A 16,427-nucleotide genomic window follows, 5' to 3' on the forward strand; every position below is an offset into this window, starting at 1 on the left:
GGTCTCCAGCTCTCTCTGCCCTCTGTGGGGAAGTTCTGGCTGACCCTGGGGCTCCTGAGACACCCTCCGAGGTACCCAGGACCGCAGCTTTAATCAACACATCAATCAAGTTGATCAATTAAAAAAACACACCCAGCTTAGGTTGTGTTATTGACACGCTTTCCAGGAAGCTAGTCCTGCTTGTGCAGAGGCACCTGCAGCAGACTCAGACGGCCTTGGCCACATTCCCTTTCTCCAGCCACGCTCCAGATCAGGGTTAGGGTTAGCCAACAATGCTAACAACAACACCCCTCACAACAACAACAGCCAACAACAGCATCCCTCACCATTAGCCAAGCTGACAGTGCTGATGGGGGTCTTGGACAAAGTATCCAGAGGGCTGGAGGCTGCCCACCTGATCTAGAAGCTGCTGAATGTCTGACATTCCATAATGCCACCGCAAAGCCCACTTTTCTGAGGTTTCCTGCCTGGCTGTAAATGTACAGAAAAGGCAAAATGAATGGTCAGATTGCTGGCTCATGCTGACGATGGCCTGAATCTGGCTGCTTGCATTTCCTCCAGGCCCCTGCCCTGTCCAAATAGGTCAAACCACAGCGACAATCTGCAAGACTTTTTATGAGAGGCCTATGCTTAAAAAGCAGCCCCCTCTGGGCCTGCTGGACTACAATGCCCATTCCCATCAGCCAGCAAGACCAACACCTCTGCGTAAAGGCTGTTTTTAAACATGGTTACACAGAACATGATGGAGCAGAGAGAAGAATAGCTTTGCACCCCTCCAACGGTGCTTATCGCTTCCAAAGCAAGCCAGAAGGCGAGCAAGGCACCCATGGTGCAATTCATGTTTGATCCGAAACAAGTCCGATGAAATTTGGAGGGCTTCCTCTTAGCTCAGTGGGCAGATTCCTTAAAGCAGGGCTCCAGATCCATTTTCAGCCCAAAGGCTGAATTCCATTGTGGAGAAACTCTTGGGGGACAGATTCACATGATGCTGTGAGCCAGAGATGGGGTGAGGGGGTCGGTAGTTAAGAGCAGGGGCTGGCGTCAGGACAAGGGGACACAGCCCACAGTTGTTTAGGCCAGCACAGTGTAATTTACGTGAGCGCTTGTACCCTACTTGATCTTGACTGTGGCTCCCAAGATCTTCTGCGCATCTGATGCTTCCTACACAAGGACAGGGCCCAGAGAAATGACTTGCCATTGGCGGACAGGACCGGGTCCTTCTCATGGCTTGCCTGGCTCTGGCTGTTTTGTGCTTTGGAGCAGCATCCATCCAATTAGTGTTGGAAACTCCTCCTTGTGGAATGATGAGGATCACAAGACTCTTTTGCTCACCCTTGTGTGTCCAGCACATTTTTGTGAAAGCAAATGGGAGCATCGGATGCCTAATTCAAAGGAAGACTGCAAGTAAATTCATGTCGAGGTGAGCTTGTGCAATGAGGCGACCCATTGTGGGGATGTTTACCGAGAGTCTGGCTGGCTTTTGCTACGGAGACATGAACATTTAAAATCTGCCTTTGGGATGATGGGAATTGGAATCCAGCACAGTGGGAGAACACCAAGTTGGAGAATCGTAGAATAGTAGAGTTGGAGGGGCCAGGAAGGCCATCAGATCCAACCCTCTGCTGTTGAAGGACATCAAGTCACACCATCCCACTCAGAGGGCTGTCCGGTTTTGCCTTGAATGTCCCCAGTGTGGGAGAGCCCCCCACCTCTCCAGGCAGCTGGTCCCACTGTCATATCGCTCTGACACTGAGGAAGCTTTTCCTGATATCTAGCCTGAATCTGGGTTGTCACAGCCTGAGCTGATGATTCCATGAGCTACACTGGTATGAGCAAGAAGAGATCTCATCCTTCCTCTTTGTGACAGCTTTTCAGGTACGAAGAGACGCCCGCTCTAAGCCTCCAGTGTCATCACCCCATGGGATTTAATCTCATGAGCCAGCACAGAAAGATGGCCAAGTGGGGTCTGAAGACTTGGCAGGGATGGTGCTTATTGTGTGTAAATGTACAAAAACAAAAACAGAAAAAAACATTCTTCTCATGGAGCACAACAATACTCTGAGTGTGGACTTGCTGGTAACACTTATGGGCAGCCACCTATTTGCAAGGCAAAATGGAACAGAAAAGTGTTGCAATCTAACCCCTTGAAAATGGGGTATACAAGCACCCCAAATGTAGGTGAAGGGACCCCAGAAGCGGTTGAAGGAACTCAAGGGCATGCACATTTCGCATGGGTCCAGGGGTTTTGTCTCTGAACCGTGGGTTATCATTGAAATCTGGGTTGCCCCAACATAGTGAGAAACCCCCTAGTGATCAATCCCCAGTAATAAATCTGGGTTCAGACAACATGACAACCCAGGGAAGGGAAGGGAAGGGAAGGGAAGGGAAGGGAAGGGAAGGGAAGGGAAGGGAAGGGCAGAGCTGGGAGAAGCTTACCTAGCTCCCCTTGTGTGCTAGTCATCCAAAGGCAGGGAGTCCCATTACAAGGGAAACTCTTCTGGGGTGTAAGGAAAAAGAAGCCCCCTTTGGCTACGGAAATCTAGCTGTTATGACGTAGATGTCAGAAGCTGCTGATCTGCATGCAGCTCTCTATCGTGAAACGCTTAGTTTGCAGCTTTTCAGAACTGCCTCTGTTGTCTCCTGGGCAGGAAAGGTTCTGCAGGACTTCCTGTGCTGTTTTATTTATTTTATTCTATGTATTTATTAGATTTATATCCCACTTTTTTCTTACAAAGAACTCAAAGTGACTCCTCCTCTTGCTCTCCCTCTTATCCCCCAAACAAGAACCCTGTGCAGTAGACTGGGTGGAGAGTTTGTGACTGGCCCAGTGGGCTCCAAGCACAAGCAGGGCCTGGAACCCAGACCGCCGAGTCCCCGTCCCATGCTCTTCACCACCACTAGGCTCCCAACTGAGTCTTGCAGAAGCAGCGAGGTCCTCCTGAGCTTCGTTGCATCACTGGATCTGTGGTTGTTCTCGGTCCTGGCTTCTGGATTGCTTTTCAGGCCTGCCTTTTGCTTTGGCGTGAGTTTTTCATTTACTCTTCAGGGCTGGCTGCTGGGGCTTTTTGTTTCTGGTTTACCTGTGGCTGCAATCTAGCCCTGACAGTAAAAACCAACACTGACAAAATTGGAGTGGTTTCCTGATATGTGCTAAAGAGCTCTCCCTGATGAGCTAGCTTACTACAACCGGGGAGTTCCTCTCCTGTTTGAATCTGAGGGGAGCTCCTGCAGGAGGCCCCACAAGGGGTCTGAGAAGCAATAGCAACACAGACAGTTTTCCTCGTGTAAAAATCTCCCTGCAGGTTAAAACTAACAAAACAGGGAGATGGTGATGCTAAATCTCTTTCCCCTGCATGCCGGTTAACTGTAAAAGCAGAGTGCATCATTTTGTTTGGAGAAGCATTGAACACCCCCTGCCTCCCCATCCAAGAAAGCTCCTCGGCAACCTGAAGAGGTGCAGTGCAGACTTCTGGAATCCGACTCTCCTGCCAAAGCACTGGGATGCGCTGCGACGCCGTCAAAGCGAAAAGCAGGAATGCCCTGCCCCATCTCTCTGCAACACAGATTTTGCCATTCCACCCAAGGCATCTGTTTTGGTTGCAATTTGCAGATGTGAGAAATCTCTAGAAAAAAACCCCGACTGTCAAGCGCGAGCTCCGGCAGCCCACGCACCCATCACGCGCTGCAGCCTTAATCCACCCTGTTCTTGATTACAGATCAGCCGCGCTGGGGCGGCCATCACACTCCCGCTTAGCTCGCCTCGCCTCGCCAGAGCCCAGCTCCGTAATTGCTATGCATCGGGCACGGGCCGAGCAAAGCAAGCTGCTGGAACGAATGAGACATCATTCCCACTAAGAACGGCGGAGTGTAAGAGCAGGGGCAATCAGACGCCTCTCCTTCCAGAAGGTGACTTGCACGGCTGCCACGGAAAGCGGGAGTGCGAAGGACGCATTCCAGAGGAGGGGTAGTATATGTACCTGTACCTGGAGCAGAAATCGCAATTCACAGAACCTTCAGTTTTGCTGCTGCCGGTAGAGCTGGCACAGTGGTCGCTACTTAAAAAAAAAAAGGTTCTAGCCCTCTTGATCACAGAGGGAAGCTTTTGGAATCATTTATTTTTATTTTATTTTTCAATTTATATCCTGCCTTTTTCCTGCAAAGGGCTCAAGGCAGCTTACACCATTCTCCTCCTCCGTCTTATCCCCACAATAACAACCCTGTGAGGTAGGTTCGGCTGAGAGCCTGTGACTGGCCCAGAGTCACCCAGCTGGCTCCATGGCCGAGTGGGGACCAGAACCCGGATCGCCTGAGTCCCAGTCCCAGGTTCTGAACCGCCATACCACGTGAGCAGTGTTTGTTGAAGGTTCAGAGGCCGTACATAGAGATGCTGTGGATCTAAGCCCAGATCTCTAATTTTAGCGTGTGCCTCAGTGTTTTTAAAATGCATGGCCGAGAACTCTGTTGAGTTCTGCAGAATCAGTGTGCATTTGGTCAAGCAGCCTGTTTCATCCGTAGTGGGCAGCTAGATCATTCCGGGAAGGCTGCAAGCAAGGCACAGATGCCACAGGTGGACCTTCCCCCGGGATCAAGCCTGCAGTGGGAGAAGCAACTTAGGGGAATTCCGTTTCTCAGACAGATCTGTCCACAAAGAGCCATGCCTTAATCCCTTCCCATCTGGATGGTGCCCCTGCAATCTGTGGTGCCACGGGGCCGCCCTGGAGGAATATTAGGGACACGCGGCCAGGGCAAGCTGTGGCAGCCAGGTTGGATTCTGGCATGCAGTTTACCTGCTCTGAATTGCCCATCGTAATTCGGTGTCACAGAGTTGCGGTTTGCTTCTGGGTCCAATTCATGGTGTGGGTACTGGCAGAGAAAACTCTCATACTGGGGCAAGAGATCCCAATGACGGTCTGCTCCACTAGGAACCCAAGCTGGCACCCCACCACCCAGCTGAGGCTGCCAGGGCTGCTGAACGGATTCCCTTCTGGGGCAATGCCTGGGAGTGGAATTGGAGGGGGGGGGGGTCCATCTCTGCTCCGTCTTAAGCTGGTGATTTGCCCTCTGTTTGGCTTTTTGTAGGTAGTTGACTTTGCTCGTTTGGGTGTTTCAAAGAGGACGCTGCCATGATTTCAGTGTGAGCAGGGTATCTGAGGGAACGCCTTGCCCCAGATGTACCTACCCGGACCCTGAAATCATCTTCATGGGTCCTTCTCCAGGAGCCCCCTCCAAAGGAGGGTGGCTACCAGAAGAGCCTTTTCAGCTGTGGCACCGTGGCTGCGGGGTGAGCACCCCAGAGAGGCATACCTGGTGCTTGCTCTGCGTTCTTTTTGGTGCCAGGTGAAAACACTTTTAGTTTCCCAGTATTCTAACAGTTAACATTTAAACTTCAGTTTTAATATTGCATTGTATCCTGTACCACTGCTATACCTCTGTGCTGATTTGGTTGCAATTGTTGCGGTTTCATTGCCTTTTTTTAACTCCTTTTTGTTTCTGTGTTTTTAACTTTAGTTAATCTGCCCAGAGAGCCTTGGCTATTGGGCAGTATCAAATGATGAGAAATAAATATTTAAATGTCTGAATGCAATAATTACACATATAAATAAAACATATGTAAAGATGATGTGATATTAGCTAAAAGTTGAGTTGCCCTGACTTGGAGGTCCTTTTAGAGCAGAGAGTCAGTTTAAGTGCATGCAAATTAAATGTACTAGTAATATTTATACCTTGATTGTCTTTTTATGGTGCTGTTTTGTCAGGTTGTGCAGGGCATCATGGCTAGTTCATTCTTCCATGTTCCTAAGAATCCTGCAAGGTAAGCCTCACCAGATTGTTTCCTGTATGCTAAGGGACTGCTTTACAAGATATGTTCACTGGGGTAGAATTTCAAATGTTGCAGCATGCGGCATTCCAGAAACTCCAATTTACAGAATCATATTTTTAGAAATGAATTTAAAAGGGATGATTTTTTAAAAGAATGCTATTTGGAATTGCACAATTCTGCAATTGTGAGTTCTGTTTTTTCACTCTGGTTTTTTTGGTTTTGTTTTACTTTTGAATGCAGAACTTTTAATAAAATCATTCTCCCAGTAAACAACAAGATCAACACGCACCTATTTTCACACCAGAACAGGCTGTGAGATTTCTTTTGCTTTATTAACTACTGCAGTGAGGGTGTGTGCTTAGAGCCAACATGCCAAAATCAGCAATCCCTGCTGGAATTGAAACCCAGTGGAACTGGAAGGATACTGGGCCAGTCACTGGATGTGAACCCTGAATCTCCAGGTTCCATCTCTTGATCGGGCACACAGCTGTACCAGTCAGGTCATGATAAAGGCCAGTTTGATTTGCCATGGAACTTAATTGCAAGAATACTCATTCCAAAGAGAGGTTGCAACTCATACCGGCTGAAGGAAAAGCAAGGGTAGTGCCCCTGTCCATTATGGGGTGGGGTGGGGAGAAGGTCCACCAAAGCTTCTTTCCTAACACAAATATTTTACTATCCTCACAGCAGCTTGAGTCCTGAGGACAGCCTTGAGAGCAAAACAATCACTTTAAAGAGAGAGAAATAACAAAAACAAGCAAGCAAACAAGCAAGCAAAACACCACATATGATGTTTCTTCATGGTTTCCTGTATATAACTCAGATTCGCCACAGGCGACCAGGTTACGACCTTACAGAAACCTCTGGTAAGCTGTAATCCTACACAGCAAAATGCACTGACCAAAGGAATATACTGCAATTAAAAAGCAAAAAACCAAAAACTGAGAAGCTGCTGCCGCCTCCACAACTCTGCCAAGGAAACCCTGCTGCTCCCTTTCAGAACTGAGGATTCCGGCACCCACAAGACAGAGGAACAGCCCAAATATAGAAAGCAGGGACTCACCGATGTGTACAAGTATCCTTCGCTGTTCATTGCTAGGTACAGCTTTGTCTGAACGCCTTGAATTGCCACCACTCGCAAACCCACAGGTATGAGGTTGAACAAAGCTAGGAGGGAAAGGAAGGAAGGAAATTAACCTTTCTGGGCTTTAAGATCAAATCTCACAATAAAAGCCATTTGGTGGGATTTTCAGTTTAAATTTTGATTAGGTTTTTGATTAGGTTTTTTGAGGGGTGGATTAAAATAAAAATTCGTACACAGCAGAACAGGGTATTCAAACAGAACCCCTGTAAACAGGAACCGATAGAAGCAGTTTGACTCTGCCAGATGGTATGAGCAGCCAAGGGGGATCAGGCCAATGTTCTGCCTGGCCCAAGATTCCCTCCTCGAGAGAAGGCAATGCAGGGCTTCCCAGCAGCCCGGAAAGTAGGGCGGAAGCAGCCACGGGGCCCTTCGAAAGTGTCTCTGCGGAGGGGCTGTCTGGTTCGGATAACGGCTGTCTGGGGAATGTGTGGCCCTCCCAATTTCCTTGGATTGTGGCTCCCATCAGCCCTAACCAGCATAGGCAGAAGGGGAAACAGGGCAGCTGTGAAACTGCTCCTCCACTTGGCAGCAGACTGAGCACGTTTACACGTTGACCCCCTTGCTGAGAGGCTCTGCGTTGCTGTGCAAGGCATGCCATGATCCGACTTCTGAGCAGGCACAAGGGGATGAAAGAGACAGTCGTTGTGCTGATGGCAATCGCGATGATGCTGGAAGAGTGGAAGGAGCATGGAGGCACTCAGCGCCTCCACGAACCCCTTTCCCCACCAACCAAGCAGATGGCTTCATACCCGTGAAGAAAGCAAGAGGGGGCACTGGCACGGTCCCTTGTGTGAACATGGTGCCTGGCTCTTCCACCCTTTGCCCTGGAAAGCCAGTGGTCCTTGGGGGGCAGGTGACCTCTCTGAAGCGGGCAGGATGAGCGCCACACCTGTGCAGGACCACCTCCTCTCCCTTCCCTTCTGCAGCCCTATTCTCACTGCCCCTCCCTCTGCTCACCCCCTTTCCTCCCCATGGCTCTGTCCCTTCTCACCCCGCTTTTCTTGGTCTGGGCTTGCCCACCTGCATGACATGAGGCCAAGCATTTCCATCCTTGTCCTGATGGAAGGGGTGAACAGTCTGCTGGTCAAATTCACAGACAATACTAAAATGGGGGCAGTGGCCACCACTGAGGAGCAGGTACTTTAGATCCAGAAGGATCTGGACAGACTATGGAAGTGGGCAGGAGACAACAGGATGGCGTTCAATGTGGATAAGTGCAAGGTCTTGCACTTGGGGCATAGGAATAGCTGTCATAAGTACAGGTTAGGGGACAAGTGGCTGGAGAGCAGCACATGTGAAAGGGACCTCGGGGTACTGGTTGACTGCAGGCTAAACATGGGTCAGCAGTGTGATGCGGTGGTCAAGAGGGTGAACGCCACCCTTGGTTGCATAGCCAGAAGCATGGCTTCTAGATCAAGAGAGGTATTACTACCACTCTATATGACTCTGGTGTGCCCACAACTGGAGTATTGTGCTCAGTTCTGGGTCCCTCATTACAAGGAGGATATAGCCAGGTTAGAGTCAGTGCAGCGCAGGGCCACAAGGTTGGTGGCCGGTTTGCAGGGGATGCCGTATGAGGTGAGACTGAGGGAACTGGCTCTCCTCAGCCTGGAGAAGATGAGAATCAGAGGGGATATGTTGGCGACATACAGGTATGTGAGGGGGTGTCATACGGAGGTGGGTAGAGACCTGTTCTTCCCTGCAGAGGAAGGCAGGACGCGCTCCAACGGAGCCAAGCTCAGGAAGCCAAGGTTCCTTTGGATGCCAGGAAGCACTTCCTGACAGTCAGGACCCCGAGGGTGTGGAATGGGCTTCCATGGGAGGCCGTTGAGGCCCCATCGGTGGGGGTGTTCAAAGATAGGCTGGACATGTACATTGTGGGCATGTTGTGAGTGGAGCTGGCTGGAGCTGGGGGTCAGACTAGATGGCCCGTGAGACCCCTTCTGACTTGCTCTGTTTCTATGTTTCTAATATAGAAAGCATTGGCTTGTGCTAATCCAGGAGAAAAAAAGCAACGTCATCTGGATGACACCTCACCTTGTCTTCACTTTGTATTGGGGTGTGGAGCCAGGCAAAATGTTGGGGGCACAAGCCACCAGTGCAGGTGGGACCCATCCCCAGTGAAATTTCCCTCTGCCCCATGGGCAGTTTGCTGCCTTCCTGTACTATAAGACAAAAAACCCATCATCCCCCATGGCAGGGCTGTGGAGTGAGGAAGGGAGCCCTGAAATTCTGCTTTCTACATTGAGCAGAGTTTGATCGAATGGAAAGCTTTTGGGTGCTACAGATCAAGGTGCACCTTTTGTCTGCCAGGCGGACAAATGAGTGGAGTGAGAAACTTTTCCCAACCAGAGAATGTATTTATTTGTTTATTTAAATCATTTATATCCCATCTGCTACTGAGGTCCCGGAAATAAAACACCTAAACAAAGTGATGAACTATACCAGATCTTCATGGAGACAGCATTTGGATAGGTGCCCCCCACCCACCGCCCCGTGAGCACAAGTACCTCAACTTGTGCAGTTCAAGTGTCTGCAGTTCAAGTGTTCCTTTTCTGGTGGCTTAATAGCAACCATGCACACAGATGATTTGGTTGCCATAGTTCTGTCAAGCAGCCATTGGTTTCAAGAGGCTGCTCATGTGGACTAGTAGACTGCACAAACAAACCAGGCCTGATCATTTCCAGGGTGGGTACTCACTGTAGGTACTTTCTTCCTCTTTGGTTCCATCGATAGTTCCATCTGCCTGCAACTGCAAGTGATACCCTTGCCGACTGTACAGTTTCGTTACAATGCCTTTAAGTTGGGGTTCTGTAAGAAAAGAAACAAAGAGAAAAGGTTGGACTTTGGAACCCAGTCTTTCATATACATCTTGCATATAGCAGTAAAATAAAATAAATGTCTTATTTTGCTTTCCTAGGGAAAAAAACACCACAAATCTAAAATTCACAGCCGTTTCCAGAACCAAGGGACAAATCAGTGCCCGGAAAATCATTGGCCACAACTGATGATGTTTCATTTGGTCAATGAAATGCAGATGGTTTGGAAACACCAGTTTTGTGCCACTGAATAAAAATTCCAATTGTGTGTTGCAATGGCTGAAAGAGCTAGAGCTGCTCTCCATTGCAATTAGAAATGCACTGGCAGGAGGAAGATCCTGTTTTTTAATGAGGTGAGATTCATCAACAGATGAAGGGGTGGGGGTGCACTCACTAAAATGGCAAGAATAAGAAGAGGGCTGGGGAACGGATCCACCACTTTGTGGACAGGGCTGGCTTCTTCAGCACCGTGAGACAGAAGCAAAAACATGGCTATATACAGTCTTAGATCACACAGGAAACAGGAAAGATTCTTCCAAACTTAGAAGCCCATATTATGTTTGCAGTTCGTTTCAAATGGTGAGGTTGTGTGTGTGTGTGTGGGGAGGGTGTGTGTGTGTGTGTGTGTGTGTGTGTGTGTGTGTGTGAGAGAGAGAGAGAGAGAGAGAGAGAGAGAGAGAGAGAGAGAGAGAGAGATGCATGCACAAATACACTCACATTACAGTGAATGTTTGAACTAGGGTGAATACTGATGAACCTCAGCAAAAATTGGAAGGGTCCAAAACCTCTAAGAACACACCGGCGAATGTAATGAATAAAAATGCTGCAAGAGTTCACACTTGTGTGCATGCAAGCAGTGAGAAAATGCATTCTCTTTTTGGACAGTGCTCAAGCCCATCTGCAAGTTCCCTGATTTCAATACAAGCAGAATCATGAAACACTCAAGCACACACTATGGCGGGATTAACTGGGACAGACACATGGTATTAAATTAGTTGGTCTCTTCATGGGGCCCTCAATCTATTTCTAGCAGAGCAGGGAAACTAAGGGCCCCTGGGGTGTCCTCCCATCTCCAGGTGGGCGGAAGCTGTCTTTCGATCCCGAAATTTAGTAAATCTGCTGCTGAAGCCCAGAGCTTCCAGCAACCAACAATGCTAACCCATACCCGAGTTTGCTCGGCACAGGGGTCTGGCTGGTTTGTGAGAAGTGCCAAAAACCCTCACTTGCCAGCACCATGGAAAAGCCACATTCAGGTCTCATCCAAGCGAGATCGGAGAGCATGGGCCCCTCTTCGCACAAGCAACCTCGCCAGTTGAGGAACGCTAATCAGTCTCATTAAGCACTTTGCCTTTTAGGTGTCCAACATTGGGTGTTTTTTTCCCCTAAGTATGCTCCAAAAATTGTGGTGCATGAATAGGAGGAAAAGGGGGTTGAAACCCCAACAACATCACTTAGGAACATTCCTTAGAGTGCCTGGCTAGGCTGCAACTTCTGGCCAAGCAGTTCCTCAATGGCAACTGGAAATGCCCCATGGTTGCCACCAGAGCAGCCTGCATTCTACCTTGCTGCCTCTGATTGCAAGGGCTATGAACAAGCATGCGCTCCCGCTTTCGTTTACATTCAGTAATTTCAGGTCCCTTTATCGGTTGCTTCTTGGGAGTGGGGGATTAACATACACACAAAATCTTTTCTATAGGTAAGTGTCTAAAAAGGTGACAAATTCACAGGAGAAGGGGTTTTTGGCAAGTAAAATAAGAGGAGAAGGGATTTGTCCATCTGCTTCTCCGATACATTCTAGAGAATTTCATGCTTGGTCATTCCTTATCTACCCACATGCTTCCTTGATAGTATATATTCTGTCTCTCTCTCACACACACTTAGAAATCAAGGAAACGCTTCATGCATCTCAAGAAACAGACTGTAGTCCATAAAGCCTATATCATAATAAATCGAATCAGTCTTTACTGTGATGCAGGGCTCCCAGCTGCATAGAAGTCTGTTCTTACAAAAGCAGGACAGGAGCACCTTGGTGACAACAACTGAGTGGAACAAATACACAGATGTGCAGAGGGGGAACAAGGAGGGAGTAGAAGGAACCTAGGTCACCAGAGATCTCGTCGCAGTTCCTTCTCCGTCAGTTCACTGCCTCACAGCCAAACCAACCTCACAGGGTTACTGGAAGGTCAAGATCACATATCAGGGGTCCTGAGCTACTCCTTAGTTGGCTGCATTCAGCCCTAACTTGATGGAGGACCACATGCATTGCATGTGGGAAGACCCTGGTTCCATCCCTGCTCCTTTCAGCTTACAAAAGAAGGACTGAGTAACAGGTGATCTGCTCAGGTCCCTGGTCAACTGCCAGGTATACAGAGAGCCTGACACAAAACAAGGCCGGTTCATGGGACGATGCGGCTGTGAAGATGATGGGCAGATGCACAGCTGGGAAAGGCTGCCCTCCTCCTCTCTCTCTTTCTCCTCCCCGCTCCAGATTCCACACTTGCCTAACATATCTGAGTGGGCCCACTGGGGGTGAATGTGAGAGAGGAAGATCATTCCTATATCTTGATGAGCTCCAAAACAGGGATGTGAGAACAGAAGCAAGCAGTGCCCCTCGGCCGACCCTGCGTGTGTCTATGCACGTGCAAACCCACAGGGATTAGTGAGCCATTGGTGCACACACTCATGCACAAATGGATGCAAAATTGGGACAGCAGGGAAATCTCAAGTTTGGGGAACAAGCCAGCAAGGGGGAACACAGACAGTGCCGTTCGCCATTGCAGTGATGGTGCTGGGCATGCCAAGGGAGGCCAATAAATTGCCGGTATGACAGTGCCTTTGTGTAGGCTGGAGGGAAGTAAAAAAATACTGCCTGTGCAAGAAAGGGAAACGAACCACAGCTATTAACAAGCAAGGATGTGGGAGAAAGGCAAGTACAGGAAATCATAAGGAAAGAAAACAACCTGTGCAAGGAGGTGTACAAAAAGTAGGAAACAACTCTTGCCAAAATGCAAAAAATCTTTTTTGTGAGCACAAGGTGAATGAAGGAGGAGGCAGTGAAAATCAGAGGCAAAGTCCTACAAAGAAAAAGACCCTGGGCTGTTTGACGCCCATCAGAATGGGTGTATGGGGGAGGGGGGTAAACATCCAGATGTGCTGGGTTACAACTTTCATCACCATCTGCCAGCCTGGGAGGATGGGAGCTGTCATTCAACACACCCAGTGAACACCTGGTTGGGAAAGGTTGTCCTACACAGACAAGCAACAATGGCACGTGCATTTTGGGGGCCATGTGGTAAATTGCCATCACCTGTGTGGACCAGAAAGCCAAGATGTCCATTTGCACATTTCAGTCCACCTGTTTGGAGATGTGCTGGAAGAACTGGTCCCACAACCTCCTCCAGCCAGGTGTTCTTTTCCAGATGTGAAAGACTACAACTCCCATTCACCCGCAGGAAGGCGCCCAGCATCAGGCCGATCGCTTCCTATTTCAGGGTTGCTGACAGCACTTCTGTGCAGGCCAAAGCATGGAAACCCTGCATGGATCGCCACAACGGATGCCTGCATGACACCCCATAAAAGGCACTGGGGGGGATCTACACATGGAAGTTTCACAGAAGAAAAGGAACACCTTGCGTCACTTCTGTAAAGAGACAGACATTCCCTCAGTGTATCAGAAGTTCATCTCGTCCAGTGGCAAACCAGCTCGACATCTCTGGGGTTCACAAGTAGGCAATGTGCTATCGTCCATCTCGGGCTGATTCTCAGAGCTTCGCTGCTCCTGCACATGGAGGTTCAAGATGTCCATTTAATCCACCGATTGGACCCAACTCCCATTTAAGCCTTCTGCAGGGTCATTGTATCTGCCACAACTTCTCCATACAAGCAGCCACACTGGGAAAAGAGGGACCCGTGCAACCTACCCACAGAAGCCTGAAGTCTTCCAACAGGGACGCAAGTCGGAAAGAGCTGCAACCAACCGACCAGTTATGACGCTTCCCCCTCTCTTGAAGGCATCACTCGCTGGCTGATTCCAGCACCTACACCTCTTGCTTCAGCCCTAACATGCCGGCAGCCAGCGCTGATCACTGGCCACTGGAGGCATGGCCCCAGTTCAGCCCCTGACATTCCAGCCCCAGAGGAGAGGAGCCAGAGCCCCATGGCCTGCCACGGGACAAGGCGACTGCCCAGGTCTGTCCAGTGCTGGTTCCCAGCCTTTGCAGCTGGTCAGGTCAGAAGGATGGCCAGCTTCGATACTCCCCTAAGAGCACAAGAAGAAACCTGCTGGATCAGAGCAAAAGGCCCAGGAGCTGGTTTGCCCACTGACACCAACCAGAAGTCCATGAGTGGGACACAAGGGCACCCCTGCACCCACACCCTGTCCTGTTGTTCCTACTCTCTGATATTAAGTTAGCTAGACTGCTTCTGCATAGGGAAGTTCCTTCTCTGGCTAAGAAGGTCCCTGCTGGACCAGCCCACAAGTCCATCTAGCCCCTCCTTCGCCATCCTGGGGATCTCCAGATGTGTTGGGCTACATCATCCCCAGGCCACATGCTTTGTTGGACTGAAGGGTTCTGCAGCCCAACCCACCTGGAAGGCCCCAAGTTAAGAGGAAAATGGAGGACCTCCTGGGCCCACCATGGCCACCTGGATGCCCGCGCCAACCGGGCCGCTGCGACCAGGGCCACCAGCCTGCCCCCACCTGGTTTCCTCCGCCGCCTCTTCTTGGAGCCGAAGAGCTTGACCCGGGAGAAGACGCTGAGCTTCTTCTTGTCGGCGCAGCTCGTCTTGGTCTTGCTGGGGCTGCTGACACATTTGCAAGCGTTCGACTTCTCCCGCTCCCTCGCTTGCCTCTTTTGGCGGATCAGGGAGCTGGCGATGGCTGCTGCCATGGCCGCCACCCTGGAGGGTCACACGGCGGGGCTGCGGGGGCTGCCTGCGGGGGGAGCCCCCAGCATGCTGCTCTCGCGTCCCCTCTGAATGAGCAGGCGCGACGGGAGGCCGCGAGACCTCCGGCCGCTCTCCGGAGCCCGCCAGGGGCCAGCCGCCAGTGGCACAGGGCGCTCGCCCTTTGGCTTGGGGAGGGCAGCCCCCTCCTCCGCTCCCCGCTCCGAGTCCCGGCCGCTTCTCGGCGCAGCTTGGAGAGATCCTTCTCGAACTTGGCCCCGGGTGGAAAGTTGCCTGTTGGTTCAGCTGAGCCGGAGGAGAGGCGCAACCAACAGGTCCCCCGACGACGTCTCCAAACGCGCCCGGGAGCCCTGGCGCAGCATTGGCGCTTCCGAGAGCAGCGGAGCCGCCGGCGCCTCTCTGAAGCCCCCCCTACGCTCGCCCCTCAGCCGCTTTGCAAATAGTCAACCTGTTAGACACTCGGGGGCCCGGAGAAGGGTTGGGGCCGCTGCCCTCTTCTTTCTTCCCGAGGCTGCCGCCGATTCCGGCTCCCCTTCCCGCAGTCGCGGCTACACCTGGCTGCTCAGATCCCCGGGGGAGCGCCCCGCTTGGCTCGGTTCCTCACCAGGGATGCTTTCGCCGCAGCATCTCCCTGTCCGCCTCCTGGAGTGGTCTGGCGTGGTTTTTTCCTTCTCCCCTCCCCGCTTTTCCCGTCTGGCGAGCAGCGCGCTTTGGGGGGCTCTGCAAAGAGGCAGGCAGGCAGGAGGCAGGCTGGCAGGCTGGCTGGATTTTCCTTCGAGAGCGGCGGCACCTGCAAAAGCAGCAGCGAGCTACAGAGGCTGCGCTCTCCGCGGCGAGCTGCGCGGCGAGGAGAGGCGCCGCGGCAAAACCCTTGAGCAACGCGGCCCCCCCCGCCCCTCCCTTTAAACAAATGCAGAAAGCGGACTTAGTGCGCAGGGAGCCGAGGAGGAGGAGCAGAGCGGCGGAGGGGGCGAGGAGGGGGCAGAGGAGGGGGAGAGAGAGCGAGAGCGATCAGCCTGAAGGTAGGGCGCAGCTGTGGCCAGAGGAGGAGGCTAGCTCCCCGGGTGGGCAGAAGCGAGCGGTGAGGGGGAGGCGAGGAGGGAGGAGGCCGCTCGGAGACGTCTCTCCGAGGGAAGGCAGCCTACACCCAAACAGACGTGACTCGGGTTGCAAAGGCTTCCAGGAGCTCGCGACTGGGGAAGTGGGCAGGCCAGCGGGCTCCTTGCTCGTGGAAAACCAACAGGCGCGAGAGCATCGCAAGAACCCAGGAGATCCGGGCTCAGGTCCATCGAGGTCCAGCGTGCTGTGTCCACAGGGGCCAGAATGAATCCGGGCAGAACGGCAGGAGGGGAAGGTGCTGGGGTGGGGGAGCTTCAAATGCCCCCTTGGGCCACCCGTGCCACAGCCAGGCTTGCGACCCCCCCCCCCCCACACACACACAAAGAAAGGAGCTGGTTTGTCCCACAAAGGAATGGGGTGGGGGGATCCTATTTCTTGAGGACCTCACGATGTGGGAAGAGTTGTTCCCTAGGGATGGTTTCCTGCCTGAGGTATGTCAGAGCAGTGTGTGTGTGTGTGTGTGCATGATTGTGAGCTGCTATTAGCTAGGACACCTTCCTCTTATTTTGCTTTAGCAAGTTGTCTTGCTTTGCATTCCCAAATGTGAAACATGTAGCCAAGGCAGTGGGAAAAACTGTATACTTGGCAACAGTCGGTTGCCAAGTATACTGAAGCCAGC

General features: G+C 51.4%; 1 protein-coding gene across 3 annotated transcripts in view; it reads right to left on the reverse strand.

Annotated features, from left to right (window-relative positions):
• LOC123021834 (fibroblast growth factor 13) overlaps positions 1–16,427 on the reverse strand; it is a 178,134-nt gene that overhangs the window by 18,545 nt on the left and 143,162 nt on the right. For 2 of the 3 annotated variants that reach the window (XM_044427041.1, XM_044427040.1), the window contains exons 2-3: positions 9,666–9,776; positions 6,885–6,988 (exon numbers count right to left, since the gene is read on the reverse strand). In XM_044427041.1, the coding sequence (XP_044282976.1) occupies positions 6,885–6,988; positions 9,666–9,776 (215 nt within the window). Of the gene's footprint in view, positions 1–6,884; positions 6,989–9,665; positions 9,777–14,483; positions 14,674–16,427 lie in introns of those variants that run through there. The other variant, XM_044427039.1, reaches the window with a different exon arrangement.

The sequence above is a fragment of the Varanus komodoensis genome, unplaced genomic scaffold (genome assembly GCF_004798865.1).
Source record: "Varanus komodoensis strain SLA01 unplaced genomic scaffold, ASM479886v1 scaffold18_1, whole genome shotgun sequence".
NCBI classification, from domain to species: domain Eukaryota; kingdom Metazoa; phylum Chordata; class Lepidosauria; order Squamata; family Varanidae; genus Varanus; species Varanus komodoensis.